Source organism: Calypte anna, chromosome W (genome assembly GCF_003957555.1).
Source record: "Calypte anna isolate BGI_N300 chromosome W, bCalAnn1_v1.p, whole genome shotgun sequence".
Classification (NCBI taxonomy): Eukaryota; Metazoa; Chordata; class Aves; order Apodiformes; family Trochilidae; genus Calypte; species Calypte anna.
In genome coordinates, this window is record NC_044276.1 from 19,025,788 (window position 1) to 19,047,482 (window position 21,695).

The following is a 21,695-nucleotide window of genomic DNA, read 5'->3' on the forward strand; positions in this document are numbered from 1 at the left end:
AACTGACACGTTAGGGCCTAGACAAGTGGTTTGTGTGGTGGGCAGGGTACTGGCCGACAGGCTGTACCCAGAGGATGATAGTAAATAGTTATTTCTCAAACTGGCAACCAGTCACAAGCGGGGTCCCCCCAGGGATTAATATTAGGCCCAATGCTGTTTAATATCCTTATAGGTGATCTGGATGTTGGGATCAAGTGCACCCTGATGAAGTTTGCAGATGACACCAAAATGAGTGGGGAGGTTGACACTCCAGAAGGGAGAGCTACCCTTCAGGAAGACCTGGACAGGCTGGAAGAGTGGGCTAACAAGAACCTTATGAAGTTCAATGGGGACAAGTGTACAGTCTTGCACTTAGGAAAACATAATTCAGGAGTGCAGTACAGGCTGGGATCTACCTGGCTGAAAAGCATTTCTGTGGAAAGGGACCTGGGGGTCTCAGTGGATAACACGCTCAATATGAGCGAACAGTGTGCTGCAAGGGCAAAGAAAGCCAAGAGGATGCTGGGCTGCATTAACAAGGGCATCATCAGCAGAGATAAAGAAGTCATCATCCCACTCTACTCAGCGTTTTTCAGGTCACAATTGGAATACTGTGTTCAGTTCTGGTTCCTGCTATACAAAAAATATGTGGATAGGCTGTAGAGGGTCCAGAGAAGGACCACAAAGATGATAAAAGAACTAGGAAGCCTGCCTTATGAGAAAAGGCTGAAAGAACTTGGGTTTGTTCATCCTTGAGAAAAGAATCATAAAATCATTAAGGCTGGAAAGGACCTTTAAGATCATCAAATCCAACTGTCAACCCAACACCACCAGCCAACTAAACCATGTCCTTAAGTGGTATGTCCACACGCTTTTTGAACACCTCCAGGGACAGTGACTCCACTACCTCCCTGGGCAGCCTATTGCCCTATGGCAGCCTAAGCCAACTCCTTGCCACTCTTTCCGTCAAGAAATTTTTCCTAATATCCAATCTGAACCTCCCCTAGCACAACTTGATGCCATTTCTTTTCATCCTATCACTTGTAACTTGGGAGAAGAGACCCACACCTACCTCCCTACAACCTTCTTTCAGGTAGTTGTAGAGAGCAATAAGATCTCCCCTCAGCCTTCTCTTCTGTAGACTATAAACAACCTCAGTTCCCTCAACCACTTCTCATAAGATACATGCTCCAAACCCTTCACCAGCTTTGTTGCTCTTCTTTGAACATGCTCCAGCAACTCAATGTCCTTATTGTAGTGAGGGACCCAAAACTGAGTCCTTGTTGTAGTGAGGGACCCAAAACTGAACACACTATTTGAGGTGTGGCCTCACCGGTGCAGACTACAGATGTACTGAGTAAAGAGGAAGGCTTAGGGGAGATATTATTGCTGTGTTCCAGTACTTAAAGGGTGGCTACCAAGAAGATGGTGATTCCCTTTTTAGAGTTAATGGGTGCAATTTACTTTGGGGAAATAATAATTGGACATCAGAAGAAAATTTTTCACTATGAGAACAGTTGGGACTTTGGAATAATCTCCACAGGGAGGTGGTGGATTCCCCAACACTGGACACTTTTAAGACTCAGCTTGACAGGGTGCTGGGCCATCTCATCTAAACTGTGTTCCTACTTAGAAAGATTGGACCAGATGATCCTTGAGGTCCCTTCCAACCTGGCATTCTATGATTATCTTTAAGCTCTCTATTAGAAGGGCCTTGTTGGGAAGAAGGGGGAAAAATATTGTTGTGGCATCAATGAGAAGCAGATGTATTGGGGAAAGTATGTAAATTGTAGGAAGAAGGTGTAGAGTAAGATGAGGAAAAGCATCAATGAGTGCATGCAGTAGCATGCTTGTGCTCCCTAACTCTTCAAGACTTTTCTTGACATTCTTATTTGTCTGGTGCTGTGAAGCTCTCAGTGCCCTTTGAGATACTGTAAGTTGAGTCAGTGCTAAGGGATGGGATTATTATGTATCACTTTTTGGTATTTCTTGCAAAGGAAATTGGCATATGAGAGCAAGGAACAATGTCCTGTAGTAGACTTAAAAATGAGTATGTTTGGAAGAGTTATGGTAAGCGTGCTTTCCCTACTGTCTGGGTGCAGTTAGGTGGGCTTTGTGGAATAAAGACTGTAGAGTGCACTGTGAACCCTTATGACCCGTGTTTTAAATTTGGCCATACAATAGTAAATGGAATGGCAGTGTAGAATGTGTGCTTAGATGTTACAGATTTTCCTCGTAACTCTGGAAAGGTTAATATCAGTAGGAGATAAGGTATTCATATTCAGCTTTTATACCCCTTTATACTTCAGAACACCATAAAAAGTGGCATCAGTAACATCAGTGCTATTAAATAAATATCATAGTAAACTTAAAACAATTTTCCCAATATTATTTTTTGTTAGTACAAGAACAAAAGTTATAATTTAGACAGACTTACCTAGTGTTCTTTCTTTTATTAATAAGTTGAGCTATTAAATTTTTTGGTAACTCTAAAGGTATATGGAGTATGGTATATATTATCTTTATATATTTGGATGTCACTTTCTCTTCTTTGTAGATAGTCATTAACTAATGCTAATTTAGATTGTCATCAGTGTAAAACTGAAATCTCAAAGGACTCAAAGCATTTACCTCTTCGCTTTCTATGAGATACTAAAGACCTCTGAAATATGCCTCTTCTATATTGTGTTATATTGATTTATTGTATTACTTTTTTAGTGATATTGAGGTTTCTGTTAAAGTTTCCATAACCTATAACAAGTTCATTTTTATAGTTATCTCAGAGAGATCATAAGATTAATTTCTCTTTGTTCTTATAGGTAGTAAAGTTGCACACAAAACTTGGTAAACCCATTCCTTCAACTGAACCAAATGTAATTACCCAAGCTACTTCCTCAACATCCACATCTGCTTCCAAAACAATTGCCTCGGCTTCAAATATAGCAACTAGCAGCAGTACTGTGAACTCCTCTGTTGCATCCTCTGCAGTAAAAATTCTTACTCCCACAACAAGCATACCACTTAACACAGCGTCCAACAACAAAGCATCTTCAACCACTGCTAATGTAGCTGTAAAGAAAATATCTACACCGAAAATAAACTTTGTTGGCAAGTACAGAAGTCAGTCTTTATTTTGAAACCTAACCTATTCTATATTTTTAAGAGCTTATTGCAACAAATGCAAATGTATTTAGTTAACTTTATGGATGAGTAGCTCTGTTGTGTTTAAGAAAATCATTAATAAGTGAAAATTGTATGTATATAGAAATTTTGCTTCATAATTTATGGTGGTTTCTCCACCTGATCTCTTTTGGAGGCTTCTCCCACCTTCATAAGAAGCCTCCCTCCTTTGGTTTCTTCTGTAGTAGCTGTTGGAGTATTGCAGTTTGTAGTCCAATCAGTCCTAATTTCCGTTTACAGCCTGGGCTGTTAAGGCAACTTGAAATAGGTTGGCAGTTGATAACTGGGCAACTGAAATATCCTTGTAACAGTGAAAATCTAACAGTGGAAACTTTTAAAATAAGCATGACAAACATTTATGAGACAGGAAGCAGTTGTTCAACAATAAACTATCCTGCTCTTGAAGGAAAGACCTACACAGTTACAACAATGAGATTATACTACCTTTGTTAGTAAAAACATTCTAAGGTTTTGAAGTTCTCTTTTGGATCCTTTTACAAAGAAAAATATAATTTGATGACAAAAAGTGAGATGATTAAAATATACTTGCTGAGTTGTTCCCATTCAGTCTTATCTTCTCTAAGAAAAGCATGAAAATGAATTATGAAAATTGCAACTATATAAAGCAAAAGTTTTTCTTGTTAAAATAAAAAAAATAAGTGTTTAAATAACTTATTGTTAAGCTTGTTTAAATAAAACTTTAATTGTATTAAAATATGTTTAAGTTTTAACTAATTTTAAAATACTGATAATAATTTGCCCCCAAAAATGATACTTGCAAATAGTGTCTTGACATTGCACATAATGTGTAATCATATTCTCATTTTGTAAAATTTAACAATTTAACTTCTTTGATTTGTAGGTGGTAATAAGCTTCAGACAGCAGAAAGTAAACTGGAAGAAATTAAATCAGCTGAAAGTGTTAAAATAACTGCTACTACAGTGCAAACACAGGAAGTAAAACCAGACACAGCAGCTGAATCAGTGACTCCTACAACTCTTGCTGCCTTGCAAAGTGATGTCCAGCCAGTTGGCCATGACTATGTGGAGGAGGTATTGATATGAAAATGTGGATTATTTTTTAAATATTTTAGTGAAAATTAATTCAATGTGTAAATAACCCAAACCAAACAAACACCAAAAAAACCCACACACAAAATAACCCCAAACAAACAAAACCAAACGGTATTCCTGCAGAGAACCTCCCATGGTTTTTTTTTGTGTTCATTGCCTCTGGTCCTGTCACTGGGCATCACTCTTTCCTCTTTGTACCCTCCCTTCAGGTATTTATATATATATATTAAGATCCCCCCCAAGCCTTCTCTTATCTAGGCTAAACAGTCCCACCTCTCTCAGCCTTTCCTCATAGAAGAGAGGCTCCAGTCCCTTCATCATTTTAGTTTCATTGGACTCTCTCCAGTATTTCTATGTCTCTCTTGCACTGAGTAGCCCAGAACTGGACACAGGACTCCAGGTGTGGCCTCACCAGTGCTGGGTTAGAGAGGATCATCTCCCTTAGCCTGCTGGCAATGCCTAATGCAGCCCAGGATGCCATTTGCTGCCTTTGCCACAAGAGTATGTTGTTGGCTCAGGTTCAACTTGGTGTTCACCAAATCTCCCCCAGGTACTTTTCTGCCAATCTGCTTTCCAGTTGGATGGCCTCCAGCATATATTGGTACATGGGGTTGTTCCTCCCCAGGTGCTGGACTTTGCACTTTCCCCTGTTGAACTTCACAAGGTTCCCATCAGCCCATTTCTCCAGACTGTTGAGATCTTTTATGGTGGCAGCACAGTCCACTGGCACATCAGCTACTGCTCCCAGTTTTATGTCATCAGCAAACTTGCTGAGGGATATGTTCTGCCCCATCATCCAAATCATTAATGAAGATATTAAATAGGGCTGGACCCAGTATTTACCCATGACACAACCCACAAGTTGGGTGTGGTGCTGTCATGTCTCACAAAGTGAGCATGGCTCCCCAGAAGTGGGGGCCCAAACCAAATATCACATCCCACAGAGCGGGTATGGGTAGAGTTTCCCAGAGTGGGGGTCCACCCAGGGAGATTCAGACTGGACCCCCTTGCTTTCTGAACTCCTTCAGAGAGGAGCCTAGGTGTGGCTGGGCCCAATCCTCCTCTATTAATTAATCTCTTTTAACAACCATTCAGCGAGACTAAGTTTGGGAATTCTCTGCACAGTACTCTAGGAGTAAGGTTATTACCCAGGAGGTTTGTATAAAAACACAACTTTACTTAAAAGTGAGTAAGTTTATAAATATGTCAGATTACATCTAGCAGAATTAGATGGTACTTTCAAAGCAATCGATTACAAATAGCAAAATTTAGCAAAATGGTACTTTCAATGCAACAGATTTCAGAATAGCAAAACCTAAGAAAATTGTCAAGACAACGTTACAAATAACAAAGCTTAACAAATCAACCAGTTGTAAAACTTAACAGATTTATTCACTATGTTGCCTTCATGTGCCGAGATAAGGTTAGAAACAGAGATACAGAGAGAGAGAGAGAGATAAAGATAATGATAGGGAAGATATCACCACCCTTGGATGCAGCGATAATTTTGGTAGGAAGTTGTGGTCCTTGGATGCTGGGCACGTACCCAGTGTTTTGAGTGTGCCTCTTTTATGCCACCTGACCCCACCTTGGCGTATCTTGTGCAGCCAGGTGTTCACTTGGGCCCCTCTGTACGAGATGACTGGGCAGTAACCCATATCTGCACATGCCCTCTTCAGTGGCTTTACACGGGGCATACACAAGATAGCACTCTGCCTCCACTGGGTACAGCTTGCCTGCCCCTGTCCCTTACTGAATAAGGACAGTGTCCTGCCTATCAGGGTGGCTGTCAAAGAGGGACTCCCCTTGCAAGGCCAGTGTTCATCTTATCAGGATAACCACTGAAGTAGGGGCTGTTCTTGTGAGACGAGGGCCCTGTTTATCAGGATGACAACCAAAATGAGGGCTTCTTGTGAGAAAAGGGCACTGATTATCAGAGTGGTTACAGAAATGAGGTTCTCTCTGTGAGAACAGAGTCCAGGTGGCTTATCGAATGAGGCCTCCCACCCAAGCACAATGTCCATTTTGTCAGGGTGGCTTTTTTGAGACAATTATTCTTTTTGTGACGCTACAGCCCTGGCGTACACTGCTAGTTACTGGCCTCCAACTGGTTCTACTGATCACCACCCTCTGGGCCTTGCCATTCAACCTGCTCACTATATGCTTATCCAGCCCATACATCAACAGCTTCTCTATGAGGATATATGATACTGTCAAAGGCCTTCCTCAAGTCCAGGTAGACACTATTAACTGCTCTCCCCTCATCTACCAGGCCAGTCATTTCATTGTAGAAGTTTATCAAGTTGATGAAGCATGACTTCCCCTTTGTGAAGCCACGCTGACTACTGATGATTTTCTTGTCCTTAATGTGCCTGGAAATGCTTTCCAGAATGAGATGCTCTAACACCTTCCCAAGGATTAAAATGAGGATGACTGGCCTGTAGTTCCCTGGGTCCTCCTTGAAGATAATAGTGACAAGGCATTGAACCTGCAAAGGCTTGTAAATGTTTCTTTTATGCTCAGTGGGGCATTCTTCATGTGGACAGCATGAGATAAATGAAGTCTATAAATTTTTCATCATTTGCAAGTTTGTAATTATTCAACTCAATATATTCAGGCTCAACTTTAAAACTGTGTACTCTTTGGAATGGAAGAACTTTGTTCATTACCAAACACAATGGTGTGTCTGTCAGAACTGAAGTTCTATTTTGCCTTGTTTCAGTTACTGTGTGAACTTTTTAGTGTGTTTTGAGATGGGTAGACATTATCCACTGTCACTGAATTAGATTAATTTTTCCATCAGCTTTGGTGTGTTGTTGTTTTGGGTTTTTTAATTAATAAAAAAGCCAAATATGTTATAACTTTATTTTCCAGGTAAGAAATGATGAAGGAAAGGTGATCCGCTTTCACTGTAAACTTTGTGAATGCAGTTTTAATGATCCTAATGCCAAGGAGATGCACTTAAAAGGGAGGCGGCACAGACTTCAGTATAAGGTTAGTAGAAATGCTAAATGCTTCTTATCTGAAGATACACCAGATGTCAGCTGATTGATTACACATTTTTACATTTAAAAACTAGTCAAAAGTAGGTACTTTTAAACATTTTGAACATGGCTTTTAGGCAAACTATGAAATGTTAAAATTGTGTAAAACATATGCAAACAACAGTAGGTGCTTTATGTAGTTTACCATTCATTTCAAATACTGTAAAATAGTAGTTCTCAATGTTTTTGGAAGGATAAACCATTGTCCTGGTTTGGGCCAGGATAGAACGAATTTTCTGTCTTGTAATTGTACTGTCAGCGAAGTCTCTCCTGCGTAGCTGCACTTGATGAAATTAACATCAAGTTTCTCAGTCAGTGTCTCCTTCTAGGTCTCATAGCACTTCACATTTGTAGCTACAGCTAGAGAATGGTATGCAGAACTAAGGCCACTGCTCGGTTCTGAGGATTCCATATGGCAACTTTCCAACTTCGATGGCCTCCTACCAGACGACAGGATCCATCAGTGAAAAGAGGATATTTTTTCTCATTGTCTGGTAGTTGGTCATATGGTGGGGCTTCTTCAGCCCGTTTTACCACTTTTTCTGATGGCATTCCAAAGTTTGTGCCTTCTGGCCAGTGTGTTATTGCTTCTACAATTCCTGGACGATCGAGTCTTCCTATCCTAGCTCTCTGTGAGAGTAAAGCAATCCATTTACTCCAGGTAGCATCGGTAGCATGATGAATGGAAGATTCTCTACCTGTGTACATAAAACCCAGTACAGGTAATCGTGGCACTAGGAGGAGCTGTGCTTCAGTACCAATCACTTCTAAAGCAGCCCTAACTCCTTCGTATGCAGCCAGTATCTCTTTTTCAGTGGCTGTGTAGTTGGCTTCGGAGCCTTTGTAGTTTCAACCCCAAAATCCTAGAGGTCGGCCTCGAGTCTCTCCTGGAGCTTTCTGCCAGAGGCTCCATGGAGGACCATCACCTCCATCTCCGGTGTAAAGCACATTTTTAATGTCTGGCCCTGTTCGAATTGGTCCAAGGGCCATTACCTGCACAATCTCCTGTTTAATACTTTCAAAAGCAGCTTGTTGTTCTGAGCCCCATTTAAAGTCTTTCTTCTTCCAGGTACCCTCATAGAGAGGTTTCAGAATCTGATTATAAGCAGGAATATGCATCCTCCAGAAACCAACAGTTCCTAAGAAGGACTGAGTTTCCTTTTTGGTAGTTGGTGGGGCCATAGCTGTTATTTTGTTAATTACGTCCATTGGGATGTGGCGATGTCCATTTTGCCACTTAACCCCCAGAAACTGTATCTCTTGCACAGGTCCCTTGACCTTGCTCCTTTTAATAGCAAAACCAGCGTCTAGAAGGATTTCAATTATCTTCTTACCTTTCTCGTAGACTTCCTTTGCTGTGTCACCCCACACAATGATGTCATCGATGTATTGTAGATGTTCTGGAGCTCCACCCTTTTCCAAGGTATCATGGATCAGTCTATGGCAGACGGCAGGATGTGGAAAAAATCCGCGGAGGCTTAAGGACGACATGTAGTCACCAATATAGTTAATGTAAAGTCGTCTATTAACAATTCACACTCGCTTTAGATGGAACACTCTGTGGAGTCTCGAACCCGGGGCTTTCGGCATTGTAGTACTGGGTCTTAACCAGCTGCGCCACGAGAGCCTCACCTTGGAGGCGATGAGCGCTAGTGGCACAATAAAGGTAATACAGTGCTTAAGGGTGAGCTAGTCTGTGGCTGTGATTTTCACATTTTATTTGCCCCCTGGTCTTGCACATGCTCAATAGGGGGCCTGCCCTAATTGGGCACAGGTGGATTTGATACCGGCTCACACCCACTTCTCGGTAATCAGAGGCATCTGATTGCTTTGTTCCACTACAGAACCCTTGTTTATATAACGATATCTCTCAGGTGGCTATAACTTGGCCACAAATCCTGGTCTCACAGAACTTCTGTTGGCTACCTCATTACTTTGCTATTCTACTTTTTCTGTTGCCAGCTCCCTTATCTTTTCCCATAGCTCATCTTTCAGTAACCTTGAAACTGGGCCTCAAGGCCCTTACCTTACTCTAGCTAAAGCAAAATAGTCAGGATTGCTCATGTCTGTTTTCTTCCAGACAGTTTCCCAACAGTAGGACTGTGTTTCCACCCCTGGGGCAGTCGATTCCAAGTGTACTGGACACCTCTCCAGGTGAAAGCAAACTGTGGCCTGCATTCAGGTGCTATAGGAATAGCAAAAAAGGCATTGGCAATGTCAATAGTAGCATACCACCTGGCTGCCTTTGACTCCAGCTCATACTGAAGTTCTAGTATGTCCGACACAGCAGCACTTAGTGGTGGTGTAACCTCATTCAAGGCACGATAGTCCACTGTCAGCCTCCACTCTCCATTAGGCTTTTTCACTGGCCATACAGGACTGTTGAAGGGTGAGTGAGTCCTGCTGATCACTTCTTGGCTTTCTAGTTGCCGGATCAGCTTGTGAATGGGGATCACAGCATCTCTGTTGACGCGATATTGTCTTCGATACACTATTGAAGTAGCAATTGGCACCCACTGGTTTATAGTTCTCAGCAACCCCACTACAAAGGATTTATCTGAAAAGCCAAACAAAGCATGCAGCCATTCTGCATTCTCAGTCTTAAAAGCTGCAGTACCAAAGGACCAGCGGTACCCTTTCGGGTCCTTGAAATCACCTCCCTTGAGGTAGTCTATGCCAAGGATGCATGGAGCATCTGGACCAGTCACTATTGGGTGTTTATGCCACTTTATTCCAGTGAGGCTCACATCAGCCTTTACAGTAGTCAGTTCTTTAGATCCCCCTGTCACTCCAGAAATAGTGATGGATTCTCTCCCTTTCTGATGCGATGGCATTAGGGTGCACTGTGCACCAGTGTCCACCAAGGCTTTATACTTTTGTGGCTCTAATGTGCCAGGCCATCGAATGCACACAATCCAATAATTTCGGTTGTCCCTCTCCTCCACCTGGCTGGAGGCAGGGCACCACTAAGCTTGAGCACATCCAATATTGTCAGTACGTGCATTACTGGAGTTTGCCTCCCCAGTACTCACACCTGATGTACAGGGATCTTGAGTCACCAGCATATTTGAATTGGGTAACTCCACAGTGGAGACTTGAGCAGCCATCTTTTTAGAAGGACCTCCTTTTGCCTTCGTCTTACTCAGCAACTTACATACTTGCTCCTCTAGGACAGCAGTAGGTTTCTGATCCCACTTTTTTAATGTCCTCTCCATACTCACACAGTAGTGCCCATAGGGTTCCTCTTACTGAATTCTGTTTCTCTCGATTCCGTCTCATAAGAGGGCATCTCCTCTTAATGGCTGCAATGCGGCGTCCTCCTTCTGTCTGAGGAAAAACAGGTGAATGCAATTTCTCAGTTGTTTTCTTTAAAGCTGAGCTGAGACCCAGGCCCGTCAAGGGGCTGTGACAGCATCTTCACATTCTTGTGCTGTTTTAATTACATCACCCACAGTTCCCTCCACATCTGCAGGAACCCATAGCTTTACTGATAGAGTATGGTTAAAAGGTGGTGGTGCAGCATGCACAAACCTTTGCAACATAGGATTAGGGCATGGCATGTGATAAGGATCTTCAATGTTTTCATCATTATAGATCACATCTCGTACAGCCAATTCTTCCAGATACCTGATAGCTTTTTCAAGTGTGGCTGCTTTGATCTGTGGGCAGCCTATTTCCCCTTTATAGGGTTATCTCTCCCTTACAGCTGACAAGAGTCGTTTCCATAGGCTGGTGGTTCCAGCCTTTTCCCCAAATGCCCGATCAATACCTCCATCTTTGGCCAGGGATCCCAACTGCCTGGCTTCCCTCTGAGTTAATGTTATGGTAGCAGCCCCATCCTTCCAGCATCCGAGTAGCCAAGTGAGAAGTGGTTCACCTGCAAAACGGCTGTAGTCTTTTCTCAGACTACGCAAGTCCTTCATGGAATAGGACTGAGCAGATTCTGAGTCTGAGTCCTCCTCAGCTCACTCTTCTCTAGCTGCTCTACAAGGAGAGACGGTATCCTCTATTTCCTCTATCACCTGGTCATCTCATTCAGAGCTGGAAGGGTTAAGGCTCATTTCTGATTTCCATTGTTTTCCTTTTCTCCTAGTTACAAGGTCAACAAGTAACTGTGTGGGCTGAGGGGGAGAGGCTGTGGTGTCTGCAGCAGTAGCAGCAGCAGCAGGGTTCACTTTTTGAACAGCAACAGCGTCTGTGGGGGTGGAGGAAGCAGCTGCAGCTGTAGCAGATAAGCTGGCAATGCTCGCTGATGTATTTGAGTTGAGCCCTTGCTTGAGGGGGGGAAGGTACCAGGTGTTCTTGTTCCCCTAATTGTAGTTGTCTTACTCCTCACCAACATATGATAACATATGAGAATACATACACACATCTGAGAAACATCGAACACAACAAGAAGGAGATTCAAAACTATAATAATCATATTGCCATTTTGACTAGAATCCGGTGAACTCAGCCCAAGAGTGGTATATTTCCTCAAGTTAAAGCTTAAAATGTAATTACCAACAAAGTTTTTAATCCTTGTATGAAACACCACTGCACCATGTACTGCACTGTATATTAGTATTGCAGACCATATCACAACTACTTTTCTCAAGCAGTGCTTATTAAAACCATTAACACTCGTTCCAGCTGCAAAACCACATATCACATACCCTGAGCACCAAAGGTATAGCACAACTGGTTTAATCTCCAACTCTGTGAAATTTCCAGAGAAAAAGGTCTGATTCCCACTCAGCAAAGCCATACTGGTATCCTCCCACTGGAGCTGGAATTCAAACAATTCAGGCAAATTAGTCAAAATTTGAACTGGACTCGATCCAATTAGCTTGGGCCCCACGTTGGGCGCCAATAAATCTGTCACAGTTTAACACTGGCCTGTCAATTAAACCAAATAACAGATGCTCTGTATTAAGTAGCTGTGTGGGCTGAGGGGGAGAGGCTGTGGTGTCTGCAGCAGTAGCAGCAGCAGGGCTCACTTTCTTAGCAGCAGCAGCATCTGTGGGGGCAGAGACAGCAGCTGCAGCTGTAGCAGAAACACTGGCGATGCTGGCCTGCCGTATCTCAGTTGTGCCCTTGCGTGAGGGGAGGCAAGAAGCGGCTGCGGAGGCAGGAGTGGGGGTGCTCTCTGTACGAGGAGCAGCTCTCACTCTCCGAACAGCAACTCTCGGCCTCCAAAAAGGCATGCTCAGTCTCATGACTGTGTTTTTTGTCTTACTCCTCACCAATATATGAGAAAAATTAACAACACCCACCACAAGATTGAGAAATGAAATGCTATTGCTACTAAAATCTGGTGGAGTCAGCCCGAAATACGATGGAATGTTATAATTTCCCAAATTGAAACTGGCAGTGTAATTACCAACCAAGTTATTTATCTCTGTATGAAAGACTACTGCACCATGCACCATGATATGCATCAATATTGAGGACCATAGTGCAACGATGGTTCTTAAGCAGCTCTTACGAAAAAAAACATATAGTAACAGCAATTCCAGCTGCGAATATACATATCACATACCCTGAATACCAAAGGTATGGCACGTTTGGTTTAATCTCCAACCCTGTGAAATTTCCAAAGAACAAGGTCTGATTCCAGCTCAGCAAAGCCATTCTTCCACTGGAGTTGGAATTCAAACTATACAGGCAAATTAGTCACAATTTGAACTGGACTTGAGCCAATTAGCTCGAGCCCCACGTTGGGCGCCAATAAATCTGTCACGGTTTAACACTGGCCCGGCATTTAAACCAAGTAACAGACGCTCTCTATTAATCTCTCTCTCCTCCCTGATAAAGAAAGAGAGAATAAGGGAGAGAGACTTAAGGGTTGGAAACTGAACTATACAACTTTAATGAAACAGTAATGATAAATAAGAAAAATTACTAAATATATACAAATATACAGGAAAATGGATACCATGTTCCTTCCCCCCTTTTCCCCCAATAACTCTCATGTCACCACCAAGGCTGCAGGGCAGCCCTGGGAAAGTCCAGGCTGGACTACTGGAGTCGGTAGCAGTCGGGAACTGGAGGCAGGAACACACAGATATGGGCTGGCACAGATCAGAACCACAGGCAGCCGAATGGACGGAATCCTCCCAGGATGCCGGGTGAAGGAAAACAGGGAACGGGTGAAGAAAGGGAAGCAGGAAGGGCAGGAGGCCAGAAGCTGGAAGCCTGGAAGCTGGAAATCTCTTGTGATCCCTCAAATTTATACTGAGTATGACGTGTATGGGATGGAATACTCTGTTTGGTCAATTCTGACATCTATCTTGTCCCTTCCTCCCCAAAGGAGGGCTGCAAGTGGGACCTCTTTCTTCCTTCTGGAGGGTAAAATGTTCCTCAGAGCTGAGCAGTGTCCTTGGCTCTGCATGCTAGTCTCTAGCAGTAACTATAAACATGGAGTGTTATCAGTCCTAGAAGCAGACACTGAGAAACTTGCTGTTAATTTCAACAAGTGCAGCTACTTACAAGAGACTTAGCTGAAAGCAAAAGTACAAGACAGAAAATCACCTTTATCCTGGCCCAAAGCAGGACAGTCTTATGGTCTGGAAAGAGAAAGGGAGCAAAGGGGTCACACCTGCGACTCTCCTTTCGGGAGGAATGGAAAAGACAAATGATCAAAATTGGCCAGAGTATTCCATCCCATACGCATCATACCAAGTTTACCTTTTTTTTGTTGTTTTTTTCTTCACCTATTAATTCTGTACAATTCTAAAACTGCACTTTACTCACCTTTGATTGTATCGTACACCAATAGTGTCTGTTAAACATGCCAGAACTCCGTAACCCTGAGATGACAAGAGGCAAACCAACATTTCATTCATTATTTTTCTGAACTAGAAAAAAGTAAACCCAGACTTACAGGTAGAAGTAAAGCCTAGTATTCGAGCAAGAAAAATTCAAGAAGAGAAGATGAGGAAACAGATGCAGAAAGAAGAATGCTGGAGAAGGCGAGAAGAAGAAGAACGCTGGAGGATGGAAATGAGGTAATGAATTAAGTTTTATCAGTGAATGAGATAAAGCTACAGTCAGATTATCTAAACTGAACTCTGCTTCTGTTACTTATGCTTATTTTGAATACTTGTTTTGGGAACTCTGTACTGTCTTGTTTTGAATTGAGTTGTCCTTATCCCTCTGGGTTTTTTATTTGGTTTTTGTTGTTAGTGTTCAATCCCTCTAGAATCATTTGCTATAAACTGAGACCCACTTTCAAAATAACCATTTGTTTTATTTACCCTCTGGAGTTCACTGGTATTTGCTCATGACTGTTAGAATGAGTTTGTGAGGACATCCAATAAGTTATTTAGAATGGTTGGAAGTATTAACTGCTATGTTAAGGGAATACTTTTATTGCACTTCAGGCGATATGAAGAGGACATGTACTGGAGGAGAATGGAGGAAGAGCAGCATCACTGGGATGACCGTCGCAGAATACCAGATGGAGGATATCCTCATGGTCCTCTGGGACCTCTAGGCCTGCTGGGAGTTAGACCAGGAATGCCTCTTCAGTCCCAAGGACCATCTGTGAGTGTCTAAACTTGGAGAAGGAGGAGGGAAGAAAAAACATTAAATTAAAATCATACTTCCCAGGAGGCACAGTTAAGAACTATAAATTATTAATTGCTACTCCAGTTTTTTCTGGTGTTTCTTAATAAAGAATTTGGAAAAGTGAAGAAAAAAATTATTATTGAAACTGTGTAGATGGACCTGTCTTTGAAAATAAGTATACTTATATGACAAAAGGATGCCTTGAAGACAAAAATTATTTCTTCTGAAATACAAATCACTCTGGATTTGTGTACTACTTTTTATTTTATTTAATTGTGTTATACTTTACTTATTTAACTGTGTTCAAATGTATGGATAAGAAGTGGTTGGATTGTCAGTCCCAGAGGATAATGGTTGTTGTTGGGGTTGTACTCTTTCTGGAGGTCAGTATCAAGTGCAGTACTACATGGGTTTATCTTGGGATTTGTCTCATTAGCACTTTATCAATGATCTGAAAGGCAGTGAAGTAAGTGCACACTCATCAGGTTTGCATTTGACACAAAACTGAATCCGTTCATGGTGGAGAGAACAGTTGAACCTTTGAGGGGAGGGCTGCCATCCAGAGGGACCTAAGCAGACTGGAGGAATGGACTAACAGGAACTTTATGGAATTCTGCAAGAACAAATGCCTAATGCTGCACTTGGGAAGGTATAACCCCTTGCACCGAGGGGCTGAGGAGTGACAGGCTGGGTAGCAGCCTTGCTGAAAGAGACCTGGGGTTCTTGGCAGATAGCAAGCTGACCTTGAGCCAGCTGTGTGCCCTGGCAGCAAGGAAGGCAAACAGCATTCAGGGTGATATTAATAGGAGCATAATCAGTAGACAAAGGGAAATGGTTATCTTTCATTAGACACAAAGTACAATACTTCATTGAGTTTTGTACATTCTAGTACAAGAAAGATACTGATGAACCATAGCAGGTTCAGTGGTAGGCTATTGGGATGGTCAGGGGTCTGGAGTGCTTGCCCTGTGAGGAGAGACTTAAAGGATCTGGACTTATTCAGTCTGGAGAAGACAAGAGCTTCAATGGGATGTAATAGCCTTCTAATACCCTGTGCATTATAAAGTCAATGGAGCCAAGCTCTTTATGGTTGTGAGGGAATGAGATACAACCAGCTTAAGCTGAGACAAGAGGTTCAGACAGACTGAATATAAGAATTTTTTTTTCACACAGATGATGTGCATCTTCCATCTTTGGCAGTTTTCAAGAACTGACTGAATAAAGCCCTGAGCAATATCATGTGGTCTTATAGCTGACCATGGTTTGCACAGGAGGTTAGAATAGAGGACCTCCCAAGGTCCCTTCCTATTTGAATTCTTCTGTGACTCTATGAAAGCAATCATGGCTATTTTATTTTGAAGCAGTATGCCAGTATTTCCTACTTAACAGGAAGACACTAGATAATTATGTTGGGGAGGTACTTTTGACCCTAGGATTTCATAAAATTGATTATTTTTTTTATATTTCATGTTTTTTCAGAAATAATCGATTTTGACCAGTGTAAATTATTAAGGACACTTCAGTTCATGTTTTGTTACATTTCAATTATTGGAGGTTTGAATATTCTAGCCACATGTTTAGTTTTTGGTCACATATCATCTGTGAACTTGAAAGTGTACCCAAATTTCAGAAATGTACTTTTTCATCTGTCTAGCCTCTACGCCGTCCTGACTCCTCTGATGACCGCTATGTGATGACCAAGCATGCAGCTATATATCCAACAGAGGAGGAACTTCAAGCAGTCCAAAAAATTGTTTCTATTACTGAGCGTGCTTTGAAACTTGTTTCTGACAACATGTCTGACCATGAAAAAATCAAGAGCAAAGAAGGAGATGACAAAAAAGATGGCAGTAAAGACAGGTATTTTTTAATTGTTATTTTTTAAGAATTTTGTCACTTGTTTATGAAGTAATTTTATGTTTTTACTTGCACTATCAGCACATCCAGGGATTCTGTTTTCTTTGCGTCTTTATATGGCATATGTTACTATGGCCTCAAGAATATATGGAATACTCCCTATTTTATTTCACTCTTCTATCTTCAGGATTAATTTCATGGTTTTGATATTATTTTAAATGCAACTTCTAACTATAATTCACAGAGCTTTGAAAGGAGTTTTGCGGGTAGGCGTTTTGGCTAAAGGTTTATTACTCCGTGGAGACAGAAATGTCAGTCTTGTTTTGTTATGTGCTGAGAAGCCTTCAAAGATGTTACTCAGTTGTATTGCTGAAAGTCTTCCTAAACAACTTGCAGTAAGTAGAATTTAGATTTTTTGATTTGAATTTTTTTAAGATACTGTGAAAATATGTCCTTGAGTCAAATAAATGTCTGCAGGTCTGACTGTGCTGCATTTCATAGCTCTGGTTCGGTTTGTTTTCATTTTCTGAGTGTTTCTGTCTGAATTCAGGAACTATGCTACATGTTTTGTTTTCTGATTATTGTGTCCATAGAAGTGTCTAGGTGTTCAAGATAATGGTATAGTATCATAGAATCATAGAAAGGATAGGGTTAGAAGGGACCTTAAAAGATCATCTAGTTCCAACCCCCCTGCATGAGCAGGGACATGTTCCACTAGACCAGGTTGCTCGAGGCCCCATCCAACCTGTCCTTGAACACTTCCAGGGAGGGGGCAGCCACAACTTCCTTGGGCAACCTGTTCCACAACAGCTGAGTACAAGGGTAAGATCACCTCCCTGGTCCTGCTGGTCACACTGTTCCTGATACAGGCCAGGATGCCATTAGCCGCCTTGGCCACCTGGGCACACTGCTGGCTCATGTTCAGACAGCTGTCAGTCAGCACCCCCAGGTCCCTCTCTGCTGGGCAGCTCTCCAGCCATTCCTCCCCAAGCCTGTAGCACTGGTGGGGGTTGTTGTTGCCAAAGTGCAGGACCCAACATTTGGCCTTGTTGAAACTTGTAGAATTGGCCTTGGCCCATCCATCAATCCTATCTAGATCCCTCTGTCGAGCCTCCCTACCCTCAAGCAGATGGACACTTCCACCCAGCTTAGTGTCATCTGCAAACTTACTGAGGGTGCACTCTATCCCCTCATCCAAATCATCATTAAAAATGCCCCAACACTGAGCCCTGGGGGACACCACTTGTGACTGGCCACCATCCAGATTTAACTCCGTTTAACACAACTCTTTGGACCTAACTACTCTCTCAGTAAAGAAATTCTTCCTTATATCTAGTCTAAATCTCCCCTGGTGCAGCTTCAGACCATTTGCTCTGGTCCTATCATTGTTCACTTGAGAGAAGAGGACAGCACCCACCTCCCGACAACCTCCTTTCAGGTAGTTGTAGAGAGCAGTAAGGTCTCCCCTCAGCCTCCTCTTCTCTAAACTAAACATTCCCAGTTCCCTCAGCCTCTCATAGGACTTGTTCTCCAGACCCTTCACCAGCTTGGTTGCCAATCTCTGAACTCTCTCCAGCAAGTCAATTTCTTTCTTGTAGTGAGGGGCCCAGAAATGAGGCCTCACCAGTGCTGAGTACAGAGGCACAATCACTTCCCTTCTGCTGGCCACACTATTCCTGATGCAGGCCAGGATGCTGGTGGCCTTGGCTGGCTCATATTCATCCAGGTGTCAACCCACACCCCCAGGCCCTTCTCTGCCAGGCAGCTTTCCATCCACTCTTTCCCAAGCCTGTAGCATTGCCTGGTGATGTTGTGACTGAAATGCAAGATCTGGCACTTGGCCTTGTCAAGCCTCATGCAATTGGCCTCAGTTCATCGATTCAACCAGTCCATTTTTTCCAAGCTTGTCCACCCTGCATTCTCCTTCAAACAGACCTTGAGCTTGTTTGGAGGTTCTAGCAGGGGAGCGCAGCTACCATGTACCCTTGACCAATGAATGGTACATCTCTGTCGGGGAAGGTCATCCTCTTTGATCGAGCACGCAGCTTTGGGAGGGATGCACATGGAGTGGTGAGGGAGGAAGGAGACAGCTGCCTAGTCAGCCAGATCAGCCTAATTAACCCTGGTGATCAATGGGGTGACAGATGTCTCAGCCAGATCACCCTCACATCCATTGAACAACCACTGCAGCTTTTTGCTTTTTAAAGGCTTCTATGTTCCAATGAGAAATAGTTTTAAATGACACTGAGTCCACTTTTCTAGCAAAAGGTGTTCCTCTTCATGGCAGGGGGGTTGGAACTAGATGATCTTTAAGGTCCCTTCCAACCTAAACCATTCTGTGATTCTATAAGATTCTTATTATGTAATTTACTTAGTCTATGAGTTTCCTTTACGTGTTGTTTTTCTTTCTTTTGCATGCTTGGTGACTGCTGTGTATTTTCATTAATGATTTGGAAACAGTGTGCAAGTCCATATATATATATATGTATATCTTAATTGTTTATACTGTTGTTTCTTGGAATACAGAGGTATCTGCTTCATCTAATTATATTGCATTTCTGTCTTTCTGTTAGAAAGACTATGTTGAAATCCATTTTCTTCCCCATACTTTTCTTCACTATATGCTAATAGAAATTTGTTTCTCAATATTTAGGTAATAAGTCCTGAGAAGTATGATATCAAGTGTGCAGTCCCAGAAGCATCAATAATTTTAAATTCATGTGTGGAACCCAAAATGCAAGTTACTATCACACTGACATCTCCAGTCATTCGGGAGGAGAGCATGAGGGATGGAGGTTGGGAAGTTGTTAAAGATGTTACTTCTTTCTCACCTGTTTTTATATGCATTTTGTATGCATTATGGTCCTAGAAGGTAACATGCTGGCATAACTTATGTATTTAATCAAAACCTTGTTTTTCAACAACCAATTTCGGTACAGAATAGTTAGTAAAAATAAATGTTTATATGATGCATTTATTTAACTTTTAAAAATTCTAATTTTATGTCCAACCTCAGCTTTCTGGAAAAGGTACAAATTTTACTCTTCCCCCTTATAACATTATGTGGAAAGCTTAGGTATTTTATAGCAAGTGGCTATAAACTGGCTTTCTAGAATGGTCTTACCCTAAGAGAAAGATCATATAGCTTTAGAAAAATCACAAGGTTTTGGGTTTAAACTGTATCAGTATTACCATCACTTACACATTCCAAAAGGCAGTACCTCTTAAAATGCACTTTTATAATACTTTTTATGGTAACAGTGCTTCTAATTTTAAAAAATGATGTGATGGGGTTTTTTTTCTAGCTCTTTAAGGTTGCTTTTTGGTCTGGAGTGCTTTTTGAGTATATTTAGGCTCCTTGTGTAACAATCAGTCTTCTATCCAACTGGCAAACCCAGACTAGCACTGTAAGAAGTGGCTTTGTCATTGAGCTGAAGCAGAAGGTGGAGCTTGCAAATCAAATTACATTTCTTAAGTTTACAGTTTCTCTGATGCCAGCAGTGTTGCTTTAGGGTCTGTTCTGTAACACTTCCAAAGCTCCAAAAGCTTTTAAGGCAGCAAGCATGATTAATATCTGCAGTACATTGGTTCTTTTTGTTTATGGGTCAGATAAAATTAACTTTTGTTTCTTTTAAATCCTGTATTTTTATTGTTGAAAGAGATCACAGAAAATATGGTTCTGGTGTTTGACAGTGAACCTACAAAATAGAAATCTGCAGCTATCTTAACACTTCTCATGCAGGTTGAAAAAATAGTGTGTATGTATACATGTGCTTGTATATATACGTATTAATATAAGCCACAGAGGCTTTTTAATTTCATCTCATCATTACATCCCCTTTAAAATACTTGAGCTATTTTTTAGGTATATTGCATTAGTGAATGTTCTGTAGATATGACTAAGTGCATCCTAAGTAAGCAGTGTTAACAAAGTTGTCCTACAGAATCAGAAAGAAAAATTTCAAATATACAACGTCTGGTTTGGATGACTTCTCAAGAATCATTAAGAGTGCTTTGTACATTACTTTTAAACCATGTCTATTATTCCTAGCTATAAAGGCTTTGTATGTGTACTGTCACACCCAACCAATTCTACTTCTTTTTTGACAATCTAAGCATAACATGACTCTTGGTTTTTCTGTGCTGAATGTATTATTTAGACTTATAAAGAATACTTAAATAATTGATTATTAAGTTACATTAACCTTAAGCACCATGTTTATTTGTTAATGTACTATGCAAAAGTGCAATATTGATTCCTGCCACAATACTCAATTTCAATTTTCTGGCCTAAAATTCTATGATGTAGACTACAAAGAAATTTCAAATTAATATTTCAAGTTCCTTAATTTATGCCACCTAAAGGAAACAAATCTGTATTTTGTCTGACCCACGCTTGAGTTAAAATGATCATTGTGAGTTTATTCACTGCTAAATGCAGTACTACCTCTAGGCAAGCAAAATCAAGTTAGATTTCTCTTTGAAAATACACGGAGCAGTATAAAATGGATGCACAGAAAGCTCTTTTGAAACTAGAGCAAATAGAAGAGTGAACTGCAAATTTTTGCAACAAAGTGGTTTTTCTCACTGCAGCTTCTCATGTTCTGTGTCTTACAATGTTTTAAAGTTTTCATTATGTTATTATTATTTTTTTTAGCCTGTTTGGGAAGCTAGTTCAGGTGATAAGGAAGGTTTTACCAAAGGAACCAATTTGAGTAAAGATGAGACTGAGACTTGCTATGTGGAGTTAGGACTATGTTTGATGTATAATAATCCCATTACATGATAAAAGGCTAAAAAAAATAGTGTGAAAATTGTTAACCGCATAGTTACTGTTCCTTATAGTATTGTGCATTTGACAATTTATTGAATCTGATATATTCAACCCCTCTAACCCCTGCTGTAGAATCTTTCCTTCAGCAAGCAAAGTGTACATACTTATAAATGGATATATTTGTATGCGGGTCTTTTTTATCCTTATCTAACAGCCCTGGTCCAAAGCCTTCTAGC

General features: G+C 41.4%; 1 protein-coding gene across 1 annotated transcript in view; it reads left to right on the forward strand.

Moving 5' to 3' along the window:
- The window catches only part of LOC103534487 (zinc finger RNA-binding protein-like), a 65,141-nt gene that overhangs the window by 21,485 nt on the left and 21,961 nt on the right, over nt 1–21,695 (forward strand). The window contains exons 8-15 of the mRNA XM_030468298.1: nt 2,799–3,087; nt 4,022–4,212; nt 7,108–7,227; nt 14,121–14,266; nt 14,642–14,804; nt 16,483–16,688; nt 16,930–17,080; nt 19,339–19,480. Of these exons, the coding sequence (XP_030324158.1) occupies nt 2,799–3,087; nt 4,022–4,212; nt 7,108–7,227; nt 14,121–14,266; nt 14,642–14,804; nt 16,483–16,688; nt 16,930–17,080; nt 19,339–19,480 (1,408 nt within the window). The remainder of the gene's footprint in view (nt 1–2,798; nt 3,088–4,021; nt 4,213–7,107; nt 7,228–14,120; nt 14,267–14,641; nt 14,805–16,482; nt 16,689–16,929; nt 17,081–19,338; nt 19,481–21,695) is intronic.